General features: G+C 55.5%; 4 protein-coding genes across 4 annotated transcripts; 3 read left to right on the plus strand and 1 right to left on the minus strand.

The window, feature by feature from the left end:
- The first annotated feature begins 11 nt into the window (after positions 1-11).
- On the plus strand, positions 12-5,220 carry LOC117646885 (regulator of telomere elongation helicase 1 homolog). The gene is made up of 17 exons (XM_034388189.1): positions 12-205; positions 421-566; positions 641-842; positions 923-1,095; positions 1,171-1,425; positions 1,510-1,623; positions 1,707-2,387; positions 2,462-2,526; positions 2,614-2,776; positions 2,880-2,999; positions 3,102-3,230; positions 3,310-3,546; positions 3,631-3,918; positions 4,003-4,173; positions 4,273-4,362; positions 4,454-4,595; positions 4,698-5,220. Exons 2-17 carry the CDS (start codon positions 465-467, stop codon positions 4,778-4,780), a joined length of 3,015 nt encoding a protein of 1,004 aa, XP_034244080.1. The 5' UTR covers positions 12-205; positions 421-464; the 3' UTR covers positions 4,781-5,220.
- Positions 5,221-6,088: 868 nt separating this feature from the next.
- LOC117647447 (protein OSCP1) lies at positions 6,089-8,465 on the plus strand (the record flags this gene model as incomplete). Its single annotated transcript, XM_034389192.1, has 5 exons — positions 6,089-6,269; positions 7,115-7,428; positions 7,757-7,916; positions 8,196-8,263; positions 8,340-8,465. Coding segments are annotated over exons 1-5 (783 nt in total), but the record flags the coding sequence as incomplete, so codon positions are not given.
- Positions 8,466-8,526: 61 nt separating this feature from the next.
- On the plus strand, positions 8,527-9,038 carry LOC117647483. Its single transcript, XM_034389238.1, has 2 exons — positions 8,527-8,647; positions 8,720-9,038. The coding sequence occupies exons 1-2, from the start codon at positions 8,556-8,558 to the stop codon at positions 9,036-9,038; spliced, it is 411 nt and encodes a 136-aa protein (XP_034245129.1). The 5' UTR covers positions 8,527-8,555.
- Positions 8,943-15,089, minus strand: LOC117647448. The gene is made up of 15 exons (XM_034389193.1): positions 14,865-15,089; positions 14,550-14,727; positions 14,064-14,216; positions 13,771-13,824; positions 13,553-13,693; positions 13,334-13,480; positions 12,861-12,989; positions 12,548-12,729; positions 12,075-12,221; positions 11,736-11,979; positions 11,389-11,609; positions 11,077-11,301; positions 10,727-10,866; positions 9,405-9,510; positions 8,943-9,201 (listed from the first exon to the last, which is right to left on the minus strand). Exons 1-15 carry the CDS (start codon positions 15,087-15,089, stop codon positions 9,052-9,054), a joined length of 2,442 nt encoding a protein of 813 aa, XP_034245084.1. The 3' UTR covers positions 8,943-9,051.
- Positions 15,090-19,654: the final 4,565 nt, after the last annotated feature.

Raw genomic sequence — 19,654 nt, forward strand, 5'->3', positions numbered from 1 at the left:
AATGAGCATCGTTCTTGAGAGCGGGAAAAGAGAAGCGGGGAAGGGATGGATGGGAAAAGGTGAAAACGTCAGGAAGGCAGACAATGTTTTCATTCGTAAATGCTCTATTTGTTCTTGTCTCGTCGATCTGGCTTCGATTTCATTGACCTTGGCTTACAGTGATTTTGTTCCCTCTGAAAGTTGTTGTCGAACTGTGCCAATTTTGGTAAGTTAAGCCTTACGTGTGAGAGGGGTTCTAACCTTACTCGTTTCACACGTCTTTGTGCTATGTTGTTATTTCACTTGGTACTGTTTGAGTCTGAATAAACCTCATGTCGTTTTCACACCACTTTTAGCCATTCTCTTTTTTTAACCAAATTTTGAGCCATGAAACGATTGACCCATTTATGCTTAAACCGTTGACTTGATTTGTTGATCTAGGTTTCTTATTCCTCTGTCAAACATAATAACATCTCACTTCCAAGATGCCTGAGGTAATGATAAGGAACATCCCTGTGCAATTTCCATTTGAGCCTTACGACGTTCAGCGCGCTTACATGGAAAAAGTAATAGATTGTCTTCAATCGGTAAGCCTTTTCTTTCCCAAAGTTCAAAAACCAGTTTGTTTTCACCTTTTGTCTGACTGAATCTTTTTCATCAGGGAGCCCATGGCATGTTGGAATCTCCTACTGGGACTGGTAAAACTTTGAGCTTATTGTGTGCATCGCTAGCATGGTTAAATGTGAAGAAGGCCCAAAATCAAGCCATGCGCATGACAATGGAAGACAATCCTTTCTTAGATGAATTAAAAGACAGTCTGAACAGTGTTGCTGGCGCAGAAGGAAATCAACCCATGTCATGGGGTTGGTTGTTTTACATCTGAACATGGCTTTAGCTTCAGTAATATTTTTCTTTCTAATTCATCTCTTATTGTAAATTTCAGGAAGATTTAGTCCTAAAATAATTTATTCATCTCGTACCCATTCACAACTCACTCAAGCTATATCTGAAATGAAGCGCACCAGTTACGCTCACATGCGAATGGCAGTTATTGGCTCAAGGGATCAGTTATGCACTCACCCTGACGTATCAAAAGAAGAAAATACTGCTATAAAGGTAAAACTAAATGGGGTGGCTCTGTTACATTTCGGGCTTAATTCAATGACTAAAATGTCCATTTCTGCTTTTCAGACAGCAATGTGTCAAACTCTACTGGCTAACCGTGCATGCTACTTGCACAGAAATGTTGAAAGAAGGAGAGATGATCCTGCCTTCACTGAAGCAGGTGTAATGGATATTGAAGATTTGATCAAAGTTAGCGCTGCAACCAGGGTTTGTCCATACTATATGTCTCGAGAACTTAAGCAGGCTGCTGATATTGTCTTCATGCCCTACAACTATTTGTTGGACCCTCGCACTCGCAGACAGCAAGATGTGGATATGAATGTGTGTACTCAGTCCCTGTGAAGTGTTTTAAAATAATATGCACTTTTAAAATTTTAAAACACTGCTTGTTGTTTTCCTTTACAGAATAGCATTGTAATTTTAGATGAAGGTCACAATGTGGAGAAAATTTGTGAAGATTCTGCATCTTTCAGTCTCTGTAACACAGATGTTGCCTTATGTATTGGGGAAGTGACGGAAGTAAGTGCTTCAGCTTCTAAGAATATTTTACACTTTTACTTTTACAGTTGGCGCAGTCTCAAAAATGGTTTTACATTTTTCAGGTAATGAAGATTGTTTCTGAAAATCCCATTATGGACTTTAATGACGATTCTGAGAAAAAGAGAGACTTCAGTGAACATGATTTGATGATGCTTAAGGAAATGCTGTTAAAATTGGAGAAAGCGATTGATGAAATTCCACTGACTCAAAAAACAAATACAGAATCTTCATTTCCTGGAGAGTATATTTTTGAGTTACTCAACAAAGCTAATGTATCATTTGATACATACAATCTTTATGCAACACTTGTGGAGCTAATTGTTCAGTATCTGAATGCCTTGAAAAGCAGTCAAGGTGCTGGTCCCTTTCAGAAAACTGGTGGAAACTTAGAAAAACTTGCTAATTTCTTCAAAACAGTTTATCATTTTGAAAAGAAGACCTGTCAAGACCATATAAATTCTGTGAAAGAATGTTATAAAGTGTTTGTTGCTCTTGAGAAACCAAAGCCCACCTACAAGAAAAATTCCTGGAATACTACTAAAGACGACACTAAACCAGGTGGGAAAGTTGTTAATTTCTGGTGCTTCAATCCTGGATATGGTATGAAAGGCCTATTGAATTTGGGAGTTCACTCTATAATTGTGACAAGTGGTACTTTGTCTCCTCTGCCTCCACTGATTTCTGAATTGGGTATCCCAATTAATATAACTCTGGAAAATAAGCATGTCATCACCAGAGATCAGGTGAGAGATATATTGTTTTGTAAATGTTGACTTTTAATCGGTAGATATGTATGTTCCAATTTTTCCTTTTTTAGGTATTTGTCAGTGTAGTAAGCTGTGGTCCGGACAATGAACCACTGAATTCGTCCTTTCAAAATCGGTAACTAAGTTAATGGCTTTCATGTTCAGATATTGCTTGGTCTGATTATGATTTAATTTGAGATGGTATCATAAATTCTGTTCATAGATCCAATAGTTCTTACTTAAGTTCGCTGGGAAGGACAATTGTCAATTTTGCACGAATTATACCTGAAGGTTTGCTGGTATTCTTCCCTTCATACAGTGTGTTGAATCAATGTAAAGAGTCTTGGGAAATTACTGGCATCTGGAATCAAATATTTGCAGCAAAGGTACCCTCATAAGAAAAAAAACTAATGACTTTACATTGAAGTAGGCCCCAGCTCTTCCAGGGTGCAAAAGTTTGACTGATTTGTTCTATTTCCTATTTAACAGGAAATCTTTGTAGAACCACAAGGCAAAAGGGATCTAAAGGATGTTATGAATGCCTACTACTCACGAATTGCTCAGCCAGGATCCAAGGGAGCCTGTTTCTTGGCAGTCTGCCGTGGAAAGGTAACAATTATTTATACTCTATGCACATCTGTTACCGGTCCTCTTTAAATGTGCACTGCATTCGAAAGTTTATTCTATTGTCTTATTTGGTACATTGTTTAGGTTTCTGAGGGTCTAGATTTTGCTGATCAAAACGGAAGGGCTGTGATACTTACAGGCTTACCCTACCCTCCAGCTTTTGATCCACGTGTTATTATGAAAAAAGATTACCTGGACAGGAATAAGAAAAAGGTGCGTGAGATCAGCTTCTAGAAGCAGCCTAAACTGGCTGTTCTGACTTTTTCTCATAACGATAACCTTGTTTTTCTAGGTGACTGGTCAAAGTTGGTACCAGCTTGAAGCAACACGAGCTGTTAACCAGGCTATTGGTAGAGTTATTCGCCATCGGCATGATTATGGAGCTGTCTTATTTTGTGATAATCGATTTGCTGGTCCATCAATTAAACAGCAAATGTCTGCCTGGTTGCGACCATACATAGAGACTCCAAATCAGTTTGGAGCTGTTACTCGAGGTCTTTGTCAATTCTTCAAGAATGCCAAACAACAGGTATGTAATATCAAAATTTTTCTGTATCAACAGGTTAAAAAACAAATTATTCTTTAATTTTATATCTTTCTGCAATGTACACAGCTTCCGCAACCTTCAAAGAAGGACATGTCTGTGGCTTGGGGAGAGGCGTCCTCTGAGCCTGCTGGACCAAGCAGGGCGGTCCCTGCCAGCTTTGACTCCACCTCCAAGTGGTTCAGCAACAGCAAGGCACCCTCTGAACCTCAAAGGCATGGGAATTTCAATTGGAGCCAGAGTCTTAGCACTCCCTCCAGTTCAATGTCTTCGTACTCCCAGCAAGGTTGCAGCTCAACACAGAAGAAAAATAATGGTTCCAAGAGTATGTTTGGAGCCTTGGAGGAGACTGTGCAGGTGATTGCAGCAAAGAGGACTTCATTTGTATTGAAGTGCTGCTCAGCTTATTCGTTTGTTCTTAATGTCTTGTAAATGTTGCAGGTGATTGATTTTAATTCTGTGGCTCTGACCACCGAAGACAGTCCTGCTGTCACATTGAAAGATTGCACCAACCAGGCTGATACTCCCGTACGCGCGGAGAATGAGGAACGTCCTCCAGATTCCAAGCGTAGGAAGTTAAAAGTCATGGGTGTCAAGTTAGATTATGAGCAGGTAAACATTAGTGCACAAAATATCATATTTGCTTTGTTTCTGAACTTTTTCATCTATCGATTTCTCTTTTTTGAAATTTTTACTTTCCTCAATTGAAAGAATGACAGCGGCTATTCATCCACATCTAGTTTGGCCTCTGCACCACCTGTGCTGTCCAGAAAAGAGCGCATGCTTGAATACCTAAAAATGGTGAGTTGTATTGTTGTCAGTGTGAAATAACTCCAACAATTCAAAGAAAACGTTCAGAGTACCCTAATTTGTTGACTACTGTATTCTTCAGGTGAAGAGAAGTCTGACACATGATCAGTTGCAAATATTCAACGCTGCTGTCAAGGAGTACTCTAGGCATTCAAATTATCCTCAGCTCATTGCCACTTTGAGCAGCGTATTCAGTCATCCCAGTCTTCACACATGTTTAAAAGGTCGGTAACGTCTTAATTATTTTACCTCTTGTTTTATTTTTAATTTAAAATAAGTGTTCATGTTTTGTGTTTGTTTTTTTTTCTCCTTTTTTGTCCCTGCAGGATTTGTTACATTCATCAAGGACTCTCATAAAGAACAATTTGCTTCATTCTGTAGAGAAAAACTCAATAATACTCGTCTGTGATGTATAGTGATAATAATGCTTCCATGATAAAGATTTCAACTGCCTGTACTGGGCTTTATACGACTGTTAACTAGAGTACAAAAGAGCATAATAATTTGTTAATTTCAGCTTAGCTTTCCCTCTTAAGATGGCATTTTGTTTAAAACTTGTTTTGTCAACTTTTTTAGATTCTTTTCTTCCTACAGTGCATGATGAATTGTGTAGTTTGAATTTAAAACTGCCGGGTTTGTTTTATGTTTGTTTTCATCTTGTATTTTTTAAGTTAGATGGAACAGGGTGCTCCAGTGCATGATGTAGTCTGGAACTGCTCTATAATAATGTATTCAGGGAAAATTTCAAAAATTGAAAAAGTTTTTGATTTGCAATGTAATGGGATCAACCAAGTGCAAGTGGGAAAATGTTATTTTGAAACAAAATTTCAATAAAGTGAGAGAAAAGAAGCTGTATTTATCGCTTTTCCCCTCCCTCTCTTACACAAACACACAGACTGACAAGCCCTACACTGCTTTTCTTAGTCATGGGTGAGGATGGAGGAGTGGTGTGATATGTTGAGCATTTGATGCATGGTCAACCATACAATCCCAAAGCCAGAAGTACCAAGCTGCTGGTACTGGGCCGCTTGGCCCCACAGTGGCACCCCAGCGAGAGAACCTAGTGGTTTAGCAAAGTCGTTTCGTCGCTCTGTGTCGCACTCATGGGGCTCTCCATAAGGGAGACAGCGAGAAACCACTCTCAGTCGGCTGTCTCGCCTAGCCTCGCCCAACCGACCTGGTTCCGTCGAAAGCTCGGCGTAGAGTGACCGCAAGGAAAACTCATCCCTTTGGAGCTCCGCTACCTGGGCAGGGCACCTCTAGACCGTCGAACCGAACCGCTCCGGTCTCGGCAACGGGCAGCAACGGGCCGTCTCCATGGCGACGGGGACCAAACAAACGGCCCCTGCGTGGGGGAGGCCTCGCCGGCCTCGCCTCTCGCCATCCTTGTCCTTCACACAGTGCCGGTGCGCGAGCGTGGGAGGGAGAGAGAGAGGGAAGGCAGCCCCAATGCTTGTTGGCCAGTGCGGCGGGGCTGGCGCACGCCGGTGAGGGGCAGGGCCAGGCGGGCGTGGAAGGGGTGGGGGTGGGACAGGCCCGGACAGGCCGCCACCAGAAGGGTGCTTCCGCCGCGGCGCCACGGCGCCACGGGCCGGACAAGTGCGAGGCCGAGGCAGGGCCGAGGACGCCGTCAGTGTGAGTGCGGCCGCGGCGCGGCCATGAGGCACGTCGGCGTCGTGGGGGCTGCCGCGCACCGCCGCACCGCGTCCACCTCGCCGCGCTGACGACGCACAGCGCGGGCTCCACGACGAAGACGCGGCGCTGGACGCCGAGCGGACATGGCATGGCGAACGAACGCACCCTGCCCATGCTCCTGCTCAACCTGGGCGGCGAGATGGTGTACATCCTGGAGCAGCGGCTGCAGGCCCAGCGCGTGCCGCAGGAGAAGGCGGACAAGGGTGAGGAGCGGAGCGGCAGGCTGTCTCTGTCTCTCTCGCACCGAAACGGGACACCCCACGAGTGCGAGAGAGACAGAGCGACGAAGACGACTCTCGGAATCAGTGTGCGGAGGAAGACTGGACGAAGACGCCCGGCGGCGAGATCCCACGCTCGGAAACGCATCCCAAAGCACACGAAACAGTCGAGAACCGGCGGGGTGTGGAATGTGGACGCGTTTGTGCCGCTGCTTTACACCCCCGACATAAAAACGCGATCTTGATACGTGGCGCCAAAATTACATTCAAACTGCCTTGCATGCATCAAGGTGTGAAAGAAGCCAGGCTTTCCCCGCGGTGGTACCCACACTGAGGTTCCTTTGGCCTCATCGATCCACGCAGAGGTTTCGGTAGAAAATACAAAAAAAAAACACGATTGCATTGTCATTTGTCAGTGCCAGCACGCGTGCACTGCACTGCCATGGCACTGCCGTGTCAGAGAACAGTGTGTCAGCATCGGGCTGGATTGACAATCAATACGCCGACCTACCCACCCCCGCCCCTTTCTCTCGCACTCACGCATTTTCTGTGGCCTTTCCGGATCGCGCGCCCTGATGTGAGGGGAAGCAGCAAGCGGGTGAACCGCGGTCAACTTACAGTGGCACAGCAGTGCTTTTTGCCTACCTTCCAGGCGGCCCATCGAGTACCCCAGGTACTGCACCTAGCACCCCAGGAACTAGGCCCAGTAACCCAGATACTAGACCTGCTGCCCCCGGAACTAGACCTAGAACTAGATCCGCGTCTGCTGGAGAGGATGGGGCCCTTGATGGTGGTGGCCGACGTCTTACTCTTCTCTGCTGCTGCCGCAGTGCTGCTGGACATCTGCCGGCTGCTGCTGCACGACCGCTTCATGGTGGAGCTCCTCGTGCCGCAGCCCCTCGGCCACGTGGCGGCGCTGCGCACCTTCTTCCGCGACCTGGCGCACGCCTCCATCATGCGCCTGGACGACGACTCCATGTCCAAGATGTGGGACCTCATGACCATGGCGGTGAAGCAGCAGGCCCTGCGCGCCGACTCGCCCGGCGAGCTGCTGCAGGCCACGCTCAACCACATCGAGTACATGGGCGAGCACGTGCCGGGCGTGGCGGCCGAGGCGGAGCAGGCGCGGCAAGGGCTGCTGGCGGTCAGTACACAGTCGGCGTCCGTTTCCATGTTTTTATTTAGAAAAATACAAAGTACATACACGGCTGGGGGAAAGTAGTCATCATCAAAGAGTTGAAGTTCTTTTTAGCGCCTGACGTGAGTCAGTAGGCCGGCCCGTCGAACAGCAGTGCCGGCGGGTTGCCTATCCGAGGTTCGCAGGCGCTTCGGGCGCCCGACGAGTCCGAGGTAGGCAACCCGCTTCGGCTCGCTGTGCCACGGGCTGCCTATCTGAGGTTCGCAGGCGCTTCGGGCGCCCGAGGAGTCCGAGGTAGGCAACCCGCTCAACCTCCGCTTCGCTCCCTCCACAGTTCTACTCGCGCATGCCGTCCGGGGAGCTGCAGGCCGTGCGCTACGGCGTGCTCAACTACCTGCAGGGCCTGGCCGTGAGGGTGTCGCTGTACCTCAAGCACGGCCTGCAGGACATGCACGGCCGCCTCCTGGTGCCCAAGGACGGCCCCGTGCCGCCAGGTCGGTAGGGTTGCCGAGGCACAGTGGGCCAGAAGACCAGTGGCGGCGGTTTAATCCTCGGACGCGTTCTGAGCTCCAGAGTCACTGAATGGGACTCAGACCGAACATGTGACACCCACCCTCATTGGGAGAGCTATCCATTGGTGGGTGTCACGTTCGGTCCGAGTGACTCTGGAGCTCAAAACGCGTCTAGAGATTTGGCCGCCTGCACCGGTCTTCTGGCCCACTGTGCGAAGCTAGTACCCCGAGACGTGGCCGTGACCTTGTTGGTGTGCGCAGGGTGCGAGCCGCCGGGGACGATGCGGATCATGGACGGCGGCGGCAGGGAGGTGGACACCGTGGTGCAGGTGAGGGCGGCGTCGGCGGTCGGCCGGCCGGCGGCGCGCTCTGGCGGCAGTCACCGGAACCACTCCACTGTTGCAGGTGCTGCACTTCCCCGCCGGGGGGCAGTTCACGAGTCCGGCCAGGGACGCGGGGCCCGGCGGCAACACGGAGCTGGGCTGCAACCTGTACTCCGAGTTCGAGGACCCCGGCGGCGTGGCCACGGCCGCGGCCGCGGCGCGCAGGCGGCGCCGGTCGTCGGTGCTGCAGCAGGACGCGGCGGGCCGGCCGCTGTACGTGGGCCGCGAGGAGCTCAACATGCTGATGGCGCAGTTGTTGGGGAACCGGCCGTCGCCGCGGGACGTGCCCTCCCGCCTCATCTGCGTGTCGCTCTTCAAGGACGATGACGGGTAGGCGGTCGTCGCCTTGCGGTTCGACGTGCGCAGTGGATGTTTGATCGACGGCGTCCTCGCCTTTTCCAGTGACGCGGAGCAGCTGGCGGTGGCGGGCCCTTCCGGCGCGTCGGCGCCCTGCTCGTCGCCGAGGGCGTCCACCTCGACGGCGGCAACCCCGTCCGCCAGTCTGCTCAACATCGACGCGTCCGGTTCCGCCGGCAGTCGGTCCGCGTCGCTGCAGCAGGTGATGAGCGACCTGCACGCCGAGGACGTCGAGGACGCCGCCGTGGCGGACGCGCGGGGCGCCGACGGCCGCGCCGCCAGCACGCTCATGGACCTGTGGGACGACCTGGACGACGACGACCTGGACGACGACGACGAGGCCGAGAACACGGCGCTGCTGTGACGAGGTGCGTGCGCTAGTTGGAGTCCAGGACGTCCACCCCCGTCTCGACGCGCGCGCTGGCCTCCGGCTCGCCCTTGTCCTCCTTGCCGGCCTTGTCGTCGTCGATCTCGTGGTAGCGCACGGGGTAGGTGAGCTGGTTGCCCTTGTCCCACGAGAACAGCTCCTGCGGACGCATTGCACGGCCACGCCGAGATTAGTTTGTGTTCTCCGGCCTTTCCGATCCCCTGCACGTCGTTAGCGCATCGATCCAGCCCATCCGGCAGTCGCTCCTCTCTCTCGCACGCCTACGGAGCGCCCTAAGAGTGCGAGAGAGAGGAGCATAGGGAGGTTCCTGCGGCCGGGGACGCGGCACGCTCTGCTACTTGCCTTGTGGCGGTGGTTGTAGCCCAGCATGGTGGTGTTGCCGAAGGGGTTGGTGAAGGACAGCTCCACGTCCTTGAGGACCATGTTGCGGTACAGGTCGAGGGCGAACCTGGAACCGGGAAGCAGGCCGGTGAAGCGCAGCCGGGCAGCGAGCAGTGAGGGTGGATCCAGACTCCGGAATCCAGGGCCAGTAACGCCACAAAGTAGGTCAAAAAGCGATCGAATCTCCGAAAGTACACGTTTTTGCTGAATTTGGGCAGCCAATGCGTCCGATCTAGAGCGGCCAACAGCGTCCCTCGACGCCATAGTATTCTTAAGACCCTACTGTTTCATGCCCTGTATCGAGAAGACGTTGACCACAACGATTTAGGCTTTGACCGCAACGATTTTCCGACCAAGTTGGTCAAAAAGTGGTCGAATCTCGGAAATTTGCTGATTTTGCTGACTTTGGGTGGCCACTGTGTCCAATCTAGTCGCCGTAAAAGGCCTCCCTCAACGTCCTAGTATTCTTAAGACCCTACTCTTTCATGCCCTGTATCGGGAAGACGTTGACCACAACGATTTTGGCTTTGACCGCAACGATTTTCCGACCAAGTTGGTCAAAAAGTGGTCGAATCTCGGAAATTTGCTGATTTTGCTGACTTTGGGTGGCCACTGTGTCCAATCTAGTCGCCGTAAAAGGCCTCCCTCAACGTCCTAGTATTCTTAAGACCCTACTCTTTCATGCCCTGTATCGGGAAGACGTTGACCACAACGATTTTGGCTTTGACCGCAACGATTTTCCGACCAAGTTGGTCAAAAAGTGGTCGAATCTCGGAAATTTGCTGATTTTGCTGACTTTGGGTGGCCACTGTGTCCAATCTAGTCGCCGTAAAAGGCCTCCCTCAACGTCCTAGTATTCTTAAGACCCTACTCTTTCATGCCCTGTATCGGGAAGACGTTGACCACAACGATTTTGGCTTTGACCGCAACGATTTTCCGACCAAGTTGGTCAAAAAGTGGTCGAATCTCTGAAATTTGCTGATTTTGCTGACTTTGGGCGGCCACTGTGTCCAATCTAGTTGCCGTAAAAGGCTTCCCTCGACGCCCTAGTATTCTTAAGACTCTACTCTTTCATGCCCTGTATCGGGAGGGATATTGACCGCAAATAGTTTGGGAGCGGTAGCCTCACAAAGTTGGTCATGAAGGGTAAAAACATAATGATGATCGGGGGCCTTTTGCGGTCTTATCCGCTGGGGCCTCTTGGGAGCCAGTCCGAGCCTGCTCCCCTCAAGCCTTGCCTCCACCCACCACCCCACTGGCGGCGTGCACCCACGGGCACCCACCTGATGTTGGAGTTGTTGTCCTCGGCGCTGTCCACCACGTACAGCACCCCGCAGACGATGAACATCTCGCCCACGAGGTGGTTGTTGATGCTGATGTTCCAGGCGTACTGCGCGTTCAGGTCCGGGCTGAACGCGTCCATCTGTACTCAACAAACAATGCACTTGCAGCGACCGCACTGTTGTTTTGTTGTTGTTATTCAGCCGATATGACGTCATATTCGTGAATTTTGTCACGTTTGTTTGACTTTGAATGTGAATGTGGCGTCGTATTCAAAACGAATTCACATTCTGACGGATATGACGTCACTTGGTGGAACAACAGTGAGGGCGGGCGCGGCGACGGAGGCTACCTTCATGACGACGGTGTTGTTGGAGTCCTTGAGGCTGTAGATGACCCACAGGCCGTTGTCGTCCACGTTGAGGTCCATCGAGTTGTACTTGCCCTTGTACAGCTTCTCGCCCAGCGACGGCACCTGCATCTCCTTCCAGTCGCCCTTCTGCAGGTCCAGCCGCACCAGCTTGCCGCTGGTGGACGCGTAGAAGAACTTGCCGTTGTACACCACGTGGGAGTTGCCCTGCGGACCAAATTTGAAGTAACGGCGTTCAAAATTTTCGAAAACGGTTTACCCCTTGGCGACGACTTCCCGGCGGGGCTCACTCACCACGAAGGGCTGTGGCAGCCGGATCTCCTTGGCGCCCGACCTCTCCCTGAAGGCCGTCTTGTTGGCGTACTCGTACAGGACCTGGGTGTTGTGCTGGCTGGTCACCCAGAACTGCTCGCCGGCCGCCTCCGTCACGGGCATCGGGTCGCGCATCCACGCGCCCAGCGCCTCGTTGGTGTACACCAAGTACACGGCCTTGCCCACCACGTACAGCTTGCAGTCTGCAACCGACACCCACAATTTTACAGTGGGTCGCCCCTCGCCTCTGTTTCTCTGCTGCAGGAGGCGTGCTGCGTGCAGTGCTGGGTACACTGCTGCGTCCTGCGTGCAGTGCTGCGCGTACTCACTGAGCGTCCTGTTGCTGGGGTAGCCCAGCCACTTGGTGCCGTTGGGCAGCTCCAGGCCGTCCGAGTGCAGGTTCCTGCTCCAGTCGTGCGCCGCGCTGCTGCAGCGCATCTCGGTCACGTGGCCGCCGTGCGCCGTGCCGTTGGCGGGGCACGTGGGGCACTGGGGCTGCGGCGGGCACAGGTCCTCCTCGGACTGCAGCTTGGGGGACTGGTTGCCGAAGGACACCCCGGCGCCGCGGCCTCCCTGCCCACAACGAACGAAGCAAATAAACGGTTCGAACCGACTGCGATTTTCTCTTTCATTTCACCAATTTCACAGTGCCTCAGCCCTCCCGTCACCTGCAGGGGCGGCGGCGTGGCCAGGCGCGGGTCCCTCTCGTGCACGTGGAAGTCGCCGATGACCAGCCCCATGCTGTTCTTGGCGTAGCACTTGTACTGGCCGAAGTCCGCGCTACCCATGCGCGTCACGTTGAGCCGCATCGTGATCTGGGACATCCGCCACGTGTTGGCCAGGCAACATTCGGCAGTTTTGGTGTCTCCAGACGGCAGTGCACAGTGGGCCAGAAGACCGGAGGAGGCGGCCAAAACTCTAGACGCGTTTCGTGCTCCAGAGTCACTATAAATAGGACTCGAACCGAACGTGTGACCCCACCAATGGATTGCTCTCCGAACGAGGAATCCATTGGTGGGGTCACAAGTTTGGTTCAAGTCCTGTTTAGCGACTCTGAAGCTCGAAACGCGTCTAGAGTTTTGGCCGCCTCCGCCGGTCTTCTGGCAGGTCCACTGTGCGGCGTCTGGTACACCGCGAGTACCTTGTAGCCGTCGGGGTCGGTGCTGTCCACGCGGTACTTGTCGCCGGCCTCGATGGCCCTGCCGCCGGGGCCCTCCCAGTACAGCACGGGCTCCGGGAAGGCCTCCACCTCGCACTCGAGGCGCGCCGTGGAGCCCAGGATGACGCCGAGCACCTGCTGGTGGATGTGGATGAACGGCGAGACTGCCCGCGACGCGCGCGACAAGGAGACAGCGTCAGAGACACCACTTTACATTTTCCAAAGCGCGCCTCGCACTGACACATTATTACAATTTCTAAAATCGACTCCATTTCATCTTTTCGGTCGGACTCACAGTGCACCTCCAGCCTGAAGGTCTGGTTGGCGGCGGGCGGGACGCCGTTGCTGGCGATGCACATGTACTCGCCCATGTGCTCGCGCGTTATCCTGGTGATGTTGAGTGTGTGGCTGGTGACGTAGTTGACTGCGGCGGCGCGGCGCAGCGACGGACAGAAATAGAAATGCCCGTTAGAGTGCGCCTTGCGGCGAACGGCTTGGCGATCCGCTTGCGCTGTGCTCTATCCTGCGCGCGTTTCTTCCTGAAGCCTTCTGCAGTGCAGGATCCGCTCGTCCGCTCCGGGACGACGCAGAGTGACTGATTCCGAGAGTCGTGGGCCAGAAGACCGGTGGAGGTGGTCAAAATCCCGGACGCGCTTCAAGCGCCAGAGTCGCTAAATGGGACTCTGGAGCTCAAAACGCGTCTGGAGTTCTGGCCGGCCGCGCTGGTCTTCTGGCCCACTGTGCGACTATGAGTGTGCTGGTCCTCACCCTGCCAGGAGCCCAGCGGGATGACGCCGCCGGGCACCTTGCTCCAGACCACGGTGGGGATGGGGTGCCCCGTGGCCGCGCACCGCAGACGCACGTTCTTGCCCTCCTCCACGATGATGGGCCTCTGCGGGGCCAGCAGCCCGGAGCCTGCAGCACATCGGGCACACTGTTTAGGCCTGACAGCGACTGCGCTTTGGTTTTACCAGTGCACGTCGTTACCGGGTATGGAGGGCGGGATGAGGAACTCGCTGGCGTTGGCGTACTGGCCGTTCACTTTGTACCGGTACACGCAGATGCCCGGCGTGCCGGGGTGCCCCGGGGTGCCGTTGGTGCCCGCCTTCCCTCGCGGCCCGGGCAGCCCTGCGGACCAGACCGCCACACCGCGTTAATGCAACGGCATTAACAGTGTCCTTGCGTGGAGAGTGGAGTGGACTCACCTCGCACCCCGGGCGGCCCCGACGCCCCCGGAGGGCCTCCCAGGCCGGGCCGACCTGCGGACCAATCAACACACGCGTTTATTGTGGAACACAGAGGAAAACAGTCACTTGGACTCGAACCGAGCGTGTATCCCCATCAATGGATTCCTCGTTCGGAGAGCAATCCAGCAGTGGGGTCACACGTTCAGTTCGAGTCTCATTTAGCGACTCTGGAGCTCAAAACGCGTCCGGGGTTTTGACCGCCTCCACCGGTCTTCCGGGCCACTGTGCGGTGGAGGCCAACTGGGACGCACCGTCCTTGCCGTCGACGCCGGGCTTGCCGGGGATGCCGTCCGTGCCGGGCTTGCCGTCCGTGCCGGGCGAGCCGTCGTTGCCGTTCCTGCCGGGCACGCCGTCCAGGCCGGGCTCCCCGGGGACGCCGTCGTTGCCGTCCAGCCCCGCGCGGCCTGCGGGCCACACAGAGCACGACGGCATGGAAAGGAAATGAAATTTTCAAAATGAGCTACCTAGTGCATACGGCACTCAGTGGCCACCGTTTACGAGGAACGGACACCTGCACTGCGTGGTGGGTTACGGCCTTACGGCGAGTCGGGGGCGGGTCACTTTTCTCATCTCTGAAGCGGTGGCCGGCAGTACAGTGGCGTGACACGCGGCAGTAGCGCCACGGCTGGTTCCGAGAGTCGTCGCTCTGTCTCTCTCGCAGCGACACGGGACGCCCCATGAGTGCGAGAGAGACAGAGCGACGACTCTCGGAATGAGTGTGGTGGCGTGCGGCTTACCTTCGCGGCCCAGGTCCCCCTTGGGTCCCTTGGGACCCTGCTCCCCGGGGTAGCCGCGGTCGCCCCGCTCGCCGCGCGGGCCCTCCACGCCCCGCACCCCGGGGGGGCCCATGGCGCCGGCCTCGCCCTTGGAGCCGGGCAGGCAGTGCTGGCGGCAGAAGGACTGCACCGTGTCCACCTGTGGGCAGCCGCGCAGCGCGCGCAGCGGAGCGCTCCATGAGTGCGAGAGAGACAAAACGACTCTCGGATGACACTGGGCTACGAGGGGCGTTGCCGCCACACTGCACGTCCCCGACGGCCGGCCGGGTCGCTCACCGGGATCTTGGACATGGACACGATCCAGGAGCCCTTGTCCGTGGTGGCGCCGTTCGGGGTGATGGTGGTGCCGAAGCTGGAGGGCAGCGCGTTGTCCTCCATCAGCTCGTGGGTGGGCTTGTAGGGCGGCGCGGCCTCCGTGCGCCGCTTGGACCTCGAGGACCTCGGCGCCGAGCCCGTCGGCGGGAAGGGCGGCGCCTCGGCGAAGGTGCGCGCCGGCGGCATGGGCGCCCCCCACAGGTCCAGGTCGGCGTCGTAGGCCGGCCGGCGCCAGCGCTCCAGCGGGGGGCGGGCGCGCAGCTCGATCAGCGTGGCCTCACGCACCTCCAGCTGCAGCGTGCGGATGCACGAGTACAGCGACAGCGACAGCGCCACCTCGGGGAGCACACCGCGACAACAGTAAACTACCTCCCTCGAACAGTGGGCCAGAAGACCGGTGGAGGTGGTCAAAATCCCGCACGTGTTTTGAGCTCCAGAGCCTATGCCGACTGGCCACCGTATCCCCCGGTGTCTCGCCAGATCGGCATCTGCCCCCTGGCAGTGGCGCTATCAGTGAGTCACTCCGTGTGTCTCACACTCACACCCCCCCTCTCTCTCCCTCTCAACAACAAAAACAACAACACACATTCTAGCTCACCTGCAGGACGAACAGCCCCCCGAGCCCCCACCGCAGCACGGCGTCGCGCGCCGGGGCGTCCTGGCCGTGCTCCTGGCCGTCGCGCGCCTCGCCGGGGGCGGCGACCTTTGTCACGTACTGCTTCATCTCCAGTCCACTCTAGTCCACCTCACCGGCCGCGGTTCGACTACCGGCGGCAGCGGCAGATGAAAATTTTTGTTCCTCCACAACGTTTTAGTCCTCGGCGTGGAGTGAGCTGGTGCGTCGGCCGGCCGGCCTCGCCGTGGTCGTCGACTCGACTTGCTTGTCGACCAGCCACTGGACGGGAATAGAGCAGCGGGGCACTGGGAGGCACTGGCAGGCACTGGACTCGCTTTGAGGGCCAAACGCACAGGACTGGCCGCTGCGACGCTGCGACGCTGTGGCCGCGGGGCCCCGGGCCTTCGGCCTGGCCTGGCGGCCCTGCTGGCCGATGTGGTCGCAGCATCGCAGCACGCCGGCCACTCGGCGGGCCGCGCCGCCTCAATGAAGGACCCTCTCTCTCCCCCACCCACCGCGCCGCCCGAGCGACTCGTCGCCCTGTCCCTGTCGCACTCACGGGGCGCTCCGTAAGGCCGCGAGAGAGACGGAGCGACAAACCGATCTTGTGAACCGCGCGGCAGAGTGGCGGCCCGGCCCGTCATGGGGGGTCTTATTACGAGGATAGAGCGGCCGATAGAAACTCGGGCGTCTTTTTCCGGGACAGCCACCACACTGCGGACTTGAGTACCGCCGTCAAATGGGGCGACTTCGGCAACAGTGTCGAAGTCACCCCATTTGACGGTGTTTGGGTCACGACAGCCACCACACTGCGTACTTGAGTACCGCCGTCAAATGGGGCGACTTCGGCAACAGTGCCGAAGTCACCCCATTTGACGGTGTTTGGGTCACGACAGCCACCACACTGCGTACTTGAGTACCGCCGTCAAATGGGGCGACTTCGGCAACAGTGCCGAAGTCACCCCATTTGACGGTATTTGGGTCAGGGCGGCCAGCTTCTTGTCTGTCGCGTGACTGTACCGAACAACAGACACGTGTTTTGTCTTGTCACAATTTTCCGACGGCGGACTCACCGCTACTCACCGCCTGGGGTCCCATTCCGCAGCGCAAAGAGCGTATTTGTTCATTTTTCCCATTTTTTTTGTCGCCGGCCGGATGGGCGGCTGTCATTACCGCTGCCGTTTGCGTCATGTACATCGTCTCGGTCTCGGCGACACACTGGCACACCTCACGTCGCCGACGGCCCGACGGCCAGCAGACTGATGCCGAGGGTCTCGCTCTGTCTCCCTCGCACCCACACGGGACGCCGCAGGAGTGCGAGAGAGACGGAGCGACGAAAACGACTCTCGGAATGAAGGCTGCGGGCCGCGGACACGCCGCGGATCGGTGGCTCCGGCGATCGCGTCCGAAAACGGCCCAAAATGACGGAAAAAGAAGAGAAGAAGGCGGGGAAAAACGGAACGAGTGCCGGCGGGCAGCTGCAGCCGGGGTGCTTCCCCGGATCCGGGACGGCGCACGTGAGCGGTGTGTGTGTGTGTGTGGGGGGGGGGGGGGCGTGCGGCGAAGGCGATACCGACTCAGAAATCCCCTTAACCGTCTACAAAAATGAGACCTACGTAATTAGTACGACATAAATCGAACTTTTAGCCGATGGGGCAAAGTACGGTATAACAAGTCAAATTTTTCACATTGTGAGACACGTATAGAGTGCAGTCCTCGAGTGGGTTCTAGTTCCCGGATACGCGAGCGCTTCGCGGAGCCCCTTGCCGGCTCGGGACATCGCCCACGACCCGGCGGCCTGACGCAGGTAGCCTTCGATCTCTCGATCTGCAAGGTGACAAGTGGAACTACCCCTTCGATAGCCAGGGGCCCTCGACCAGGGGCCACCGAAATACACACCATTCCGCCTCTCGGCCATGGCGCCCGAGGAGCGAGGGAGCGAGAGCGAGGGGGAGAGAGCGAGAGAGAGAGAGAGAGAGAGAGGAGAGAGAGAGAGAGAGAGAGAGAGAGAGAGAGAGAGAGAGAGAGAGAGAGAGAGAGGCGGGACGGTTGCCGCATATATCAGAATGCGGAAAGATGACGGCCAGTGCCCCCGGCGACACTCGAAGCGCGACTCGCGGCCGGGTAAGCCAGCGAGCTGCCTCCAAACAGCGCTGTCTCTCTCGCACCCCTGCGGCCCTGCGGGGCGCCCCGTGAGTGCGAGAGAGACAGCGCGGCGCACCGCTCGGAGGCAGCGGTCCGCCGCCCGGGGCTGACGAGGGAGGCAGCGTGATAAGAGAGCTGCAGCGGCGGCAGGTACTTCCCCGCCGGTCCGTCCGTCCGTCCGACAGTGGCGTGCCAAAGCCTTTTCCAGCAGCGCCGCGCTGCCGAGCCCGAAGTGGCAGAGCTTAAGCGGCTTTTAATGCGGACCGAACGAAATAGAAGCGCCAAGCAGCGACATCCAACTGCACCGAACGAACACGCGGATGGCCGCGGAGGGCGATGCAGCCAGGCAGCCAGCCAGGCAGCCAGCCTGGCGCCGCAGGGCTCGTGTCATTCCAGAAATGATCGCGATTCAATCACACACACACACAGAGTCAGAGGTGTGAGGTGACACACCAAACCGAGGGCGTGAATGCGAAGTATAACGATTAGCGTTCCAGCGAACAGCAGAAGCCGCCGCTCCACTGTGGGGGGGGGAGGGGGTTGGCAGCGCCCAGACATCCCATCATCTGTTTTAGCCTTAATAAAAAAAATTCCAATGCTTACGCATTGCACGGTCGGTTGTGAAACATTTGAAATCTGTCATTTAAACGTTAATTACGTTAATTTTACCGTTTTTAGTAACTTTGAATCCTACCGATATTTTACATTTCAAAAGTGATTCAGTTAACACAATGACCATCTAGTCCATCTCGCGATCTCGCGATTTACAGTGCTCGCTCATTCGTCAACCGAAAGTCATCCGCGTTCCGAAAGCACCCCCCCAGTTAAAGTTTGTCAAACCAACCGTCGTGCTGGATAGAATTGAGGAAAACATGAGACGAGAACCGCAGCCTTTAAAAGCAAGCCAAGCATCCAACCTCAGCAACAATGGAGGCAGTTTCAATGCGCGACTACTCTTTTTCAGCTCGCGATTTTCGAAAGGCGCAGACGCCGAGAAAATTGTTGCCAACTGCGGAAATCTATTTATTCTGTCTTTTCTGCTGTGAAGTTTTTAATGACAGATTTGAATTGTGTAAATGTTTTATCAGTGTACAATGGGAACATTGGCATTTGTGATTTTACGGCTTATTTCTTTTGGAGCCGCATATATCAGAATGCGGAAAGATGACGGCCAGTGCCCCCGGGACACTCGAAGCGCGACTCGGGCGTACCAGCGAGCTGCCTCCAAACAGCGCTGTCTCTCTCGCACCCCTGCGGCCCTGCGGGGCGCCGTGAGTGCGAGAGAGACAGCGCGGCGCACCGCTCGGAGGCAGCGGTCCGCCGCCCGGGGCTGACGAGGGAGGCAGCGTGATAAGAGAGCTGCAGCGGCGGCAGGTACTTCCCCGCCGGTCCGTCCGTCCGTCCGACAGTGGCGTGCCAAAGCCTTTTCCAGCAGCGCCGCGCTGCCGAGCCCGAAGTGGCAGAGCTTAAGCGGCTTTTAATGCGGACCGAACGAAATAGAAGCGCCAAGCAGCGAAGCAGCGACATCCAACTGCACCGAACGAACACGCGGATGGCAGCGGAGGGCGATGCAGCCAGCCTGGCGCCGCAGGGCTCGTGTCATTCCAGAAATGATCGCGATTGAATCACACACACACACAGAGTCAGAGGTGTGAGGTGACACACCAAACCGAGGGCGTGAATGCGAAGTATAACGATTAGCGTTCCAGCGAACAGCAGAAGCCGCCGCTCCACTGTGGGGGAGGGGAGGGGGTTGTTTGGCAGCGCGCCCAGACATCCCATCATCTGTTTTAGCCTTAATAAAAAAAATCCCACAAAATCTTTCCTATTGATGACCACGGGTGTAGAATCGATGCTAGACACGGATAGACTTGTGTATCTCTGTCAGGACATTCGGGGAAACGCGGCGTAATGGGCGAAGATTCGTCTTAGCGGCCGGTGATGCAGTTAGTTACGTGTGATTTTATCGATTGGCGAAGTTACCAAAGAA

This window comes from Thrips palmi, unplaced genomic scaffold, assembly GCF_012932325.1.
Source record: "Thrips palmi isolate BJ-2018 unplaced genomic scaffold, TpBJ-2018v1 HiC_scaffold_2, whole genome shotgun sequence".
Lineage (NCBI taxonomy): Eukaryota > Metazoa > Arthropoda > Insecta > Thysanoptera > Thripidae > Thrips > Thrips palmi.

Excerpts from the sequence above, each read along its gene's own strand:
- LOC117646885 (XM_034388189.1), top strand. The coding sequence starts at position 465 with ATGCCTGAGGTAATGATAAGGAACATCCCTGTGCAATTTCCATTTGAG. Across the intron at positions 843-922 it reads AAATCAACCCATGTCATGGG|GAAGATTTAGTCCTAAAATA; the intron begins GTTGGTTGTTTT and ends TGTAAATTTCAG. Across the intron at positions 3,547-3,630 it reads TCAAGAATGCCAAACAACAG|CTTCCGCAACCTTCAAAGAA; the intron begins GTATGTAATATC and ends CAATGTACACAG.
- LOC117647483 (XM_034389238.1), top strand. The coding sequence starts at position 8,556 with ATGCTGATGGCGCAGTTGTTGGGGAACCGGCCGTCGCCGCGGGACGTG. Across the intron at positions 8,648-8,719 it reads CTCTTCAAGGACGATGACGG|TGACGCGGAGCAGCTGGCGG; the intron begins GTAGGCGGTCGT and ends CGCCTTTTCCAG.
- LOC117647448 (XM_034389193.1), bottom strand. The coding sequence starts at position 15,089 with ATGCCGCCGGCGCGCACCTTCGCCGAGGCGCCGCCCTTCCCGCCGACG. Across the intron at positions 12,730-12,860 it reads CTTCAGGCTGGAGGTGCACT|TCTCGCCGTTCATCCACATC; the intron begins GTGAGTCCGACC and ends CGTCGCGGGCAG. Across the intron at positions 9,511-10,726 it reads GACAACAACTCCAACATCAG|GTTCGCCCTCGACCTGTACC; the intron begins GTGGGTGCCCGT and ends TCCCGGTTCCAG.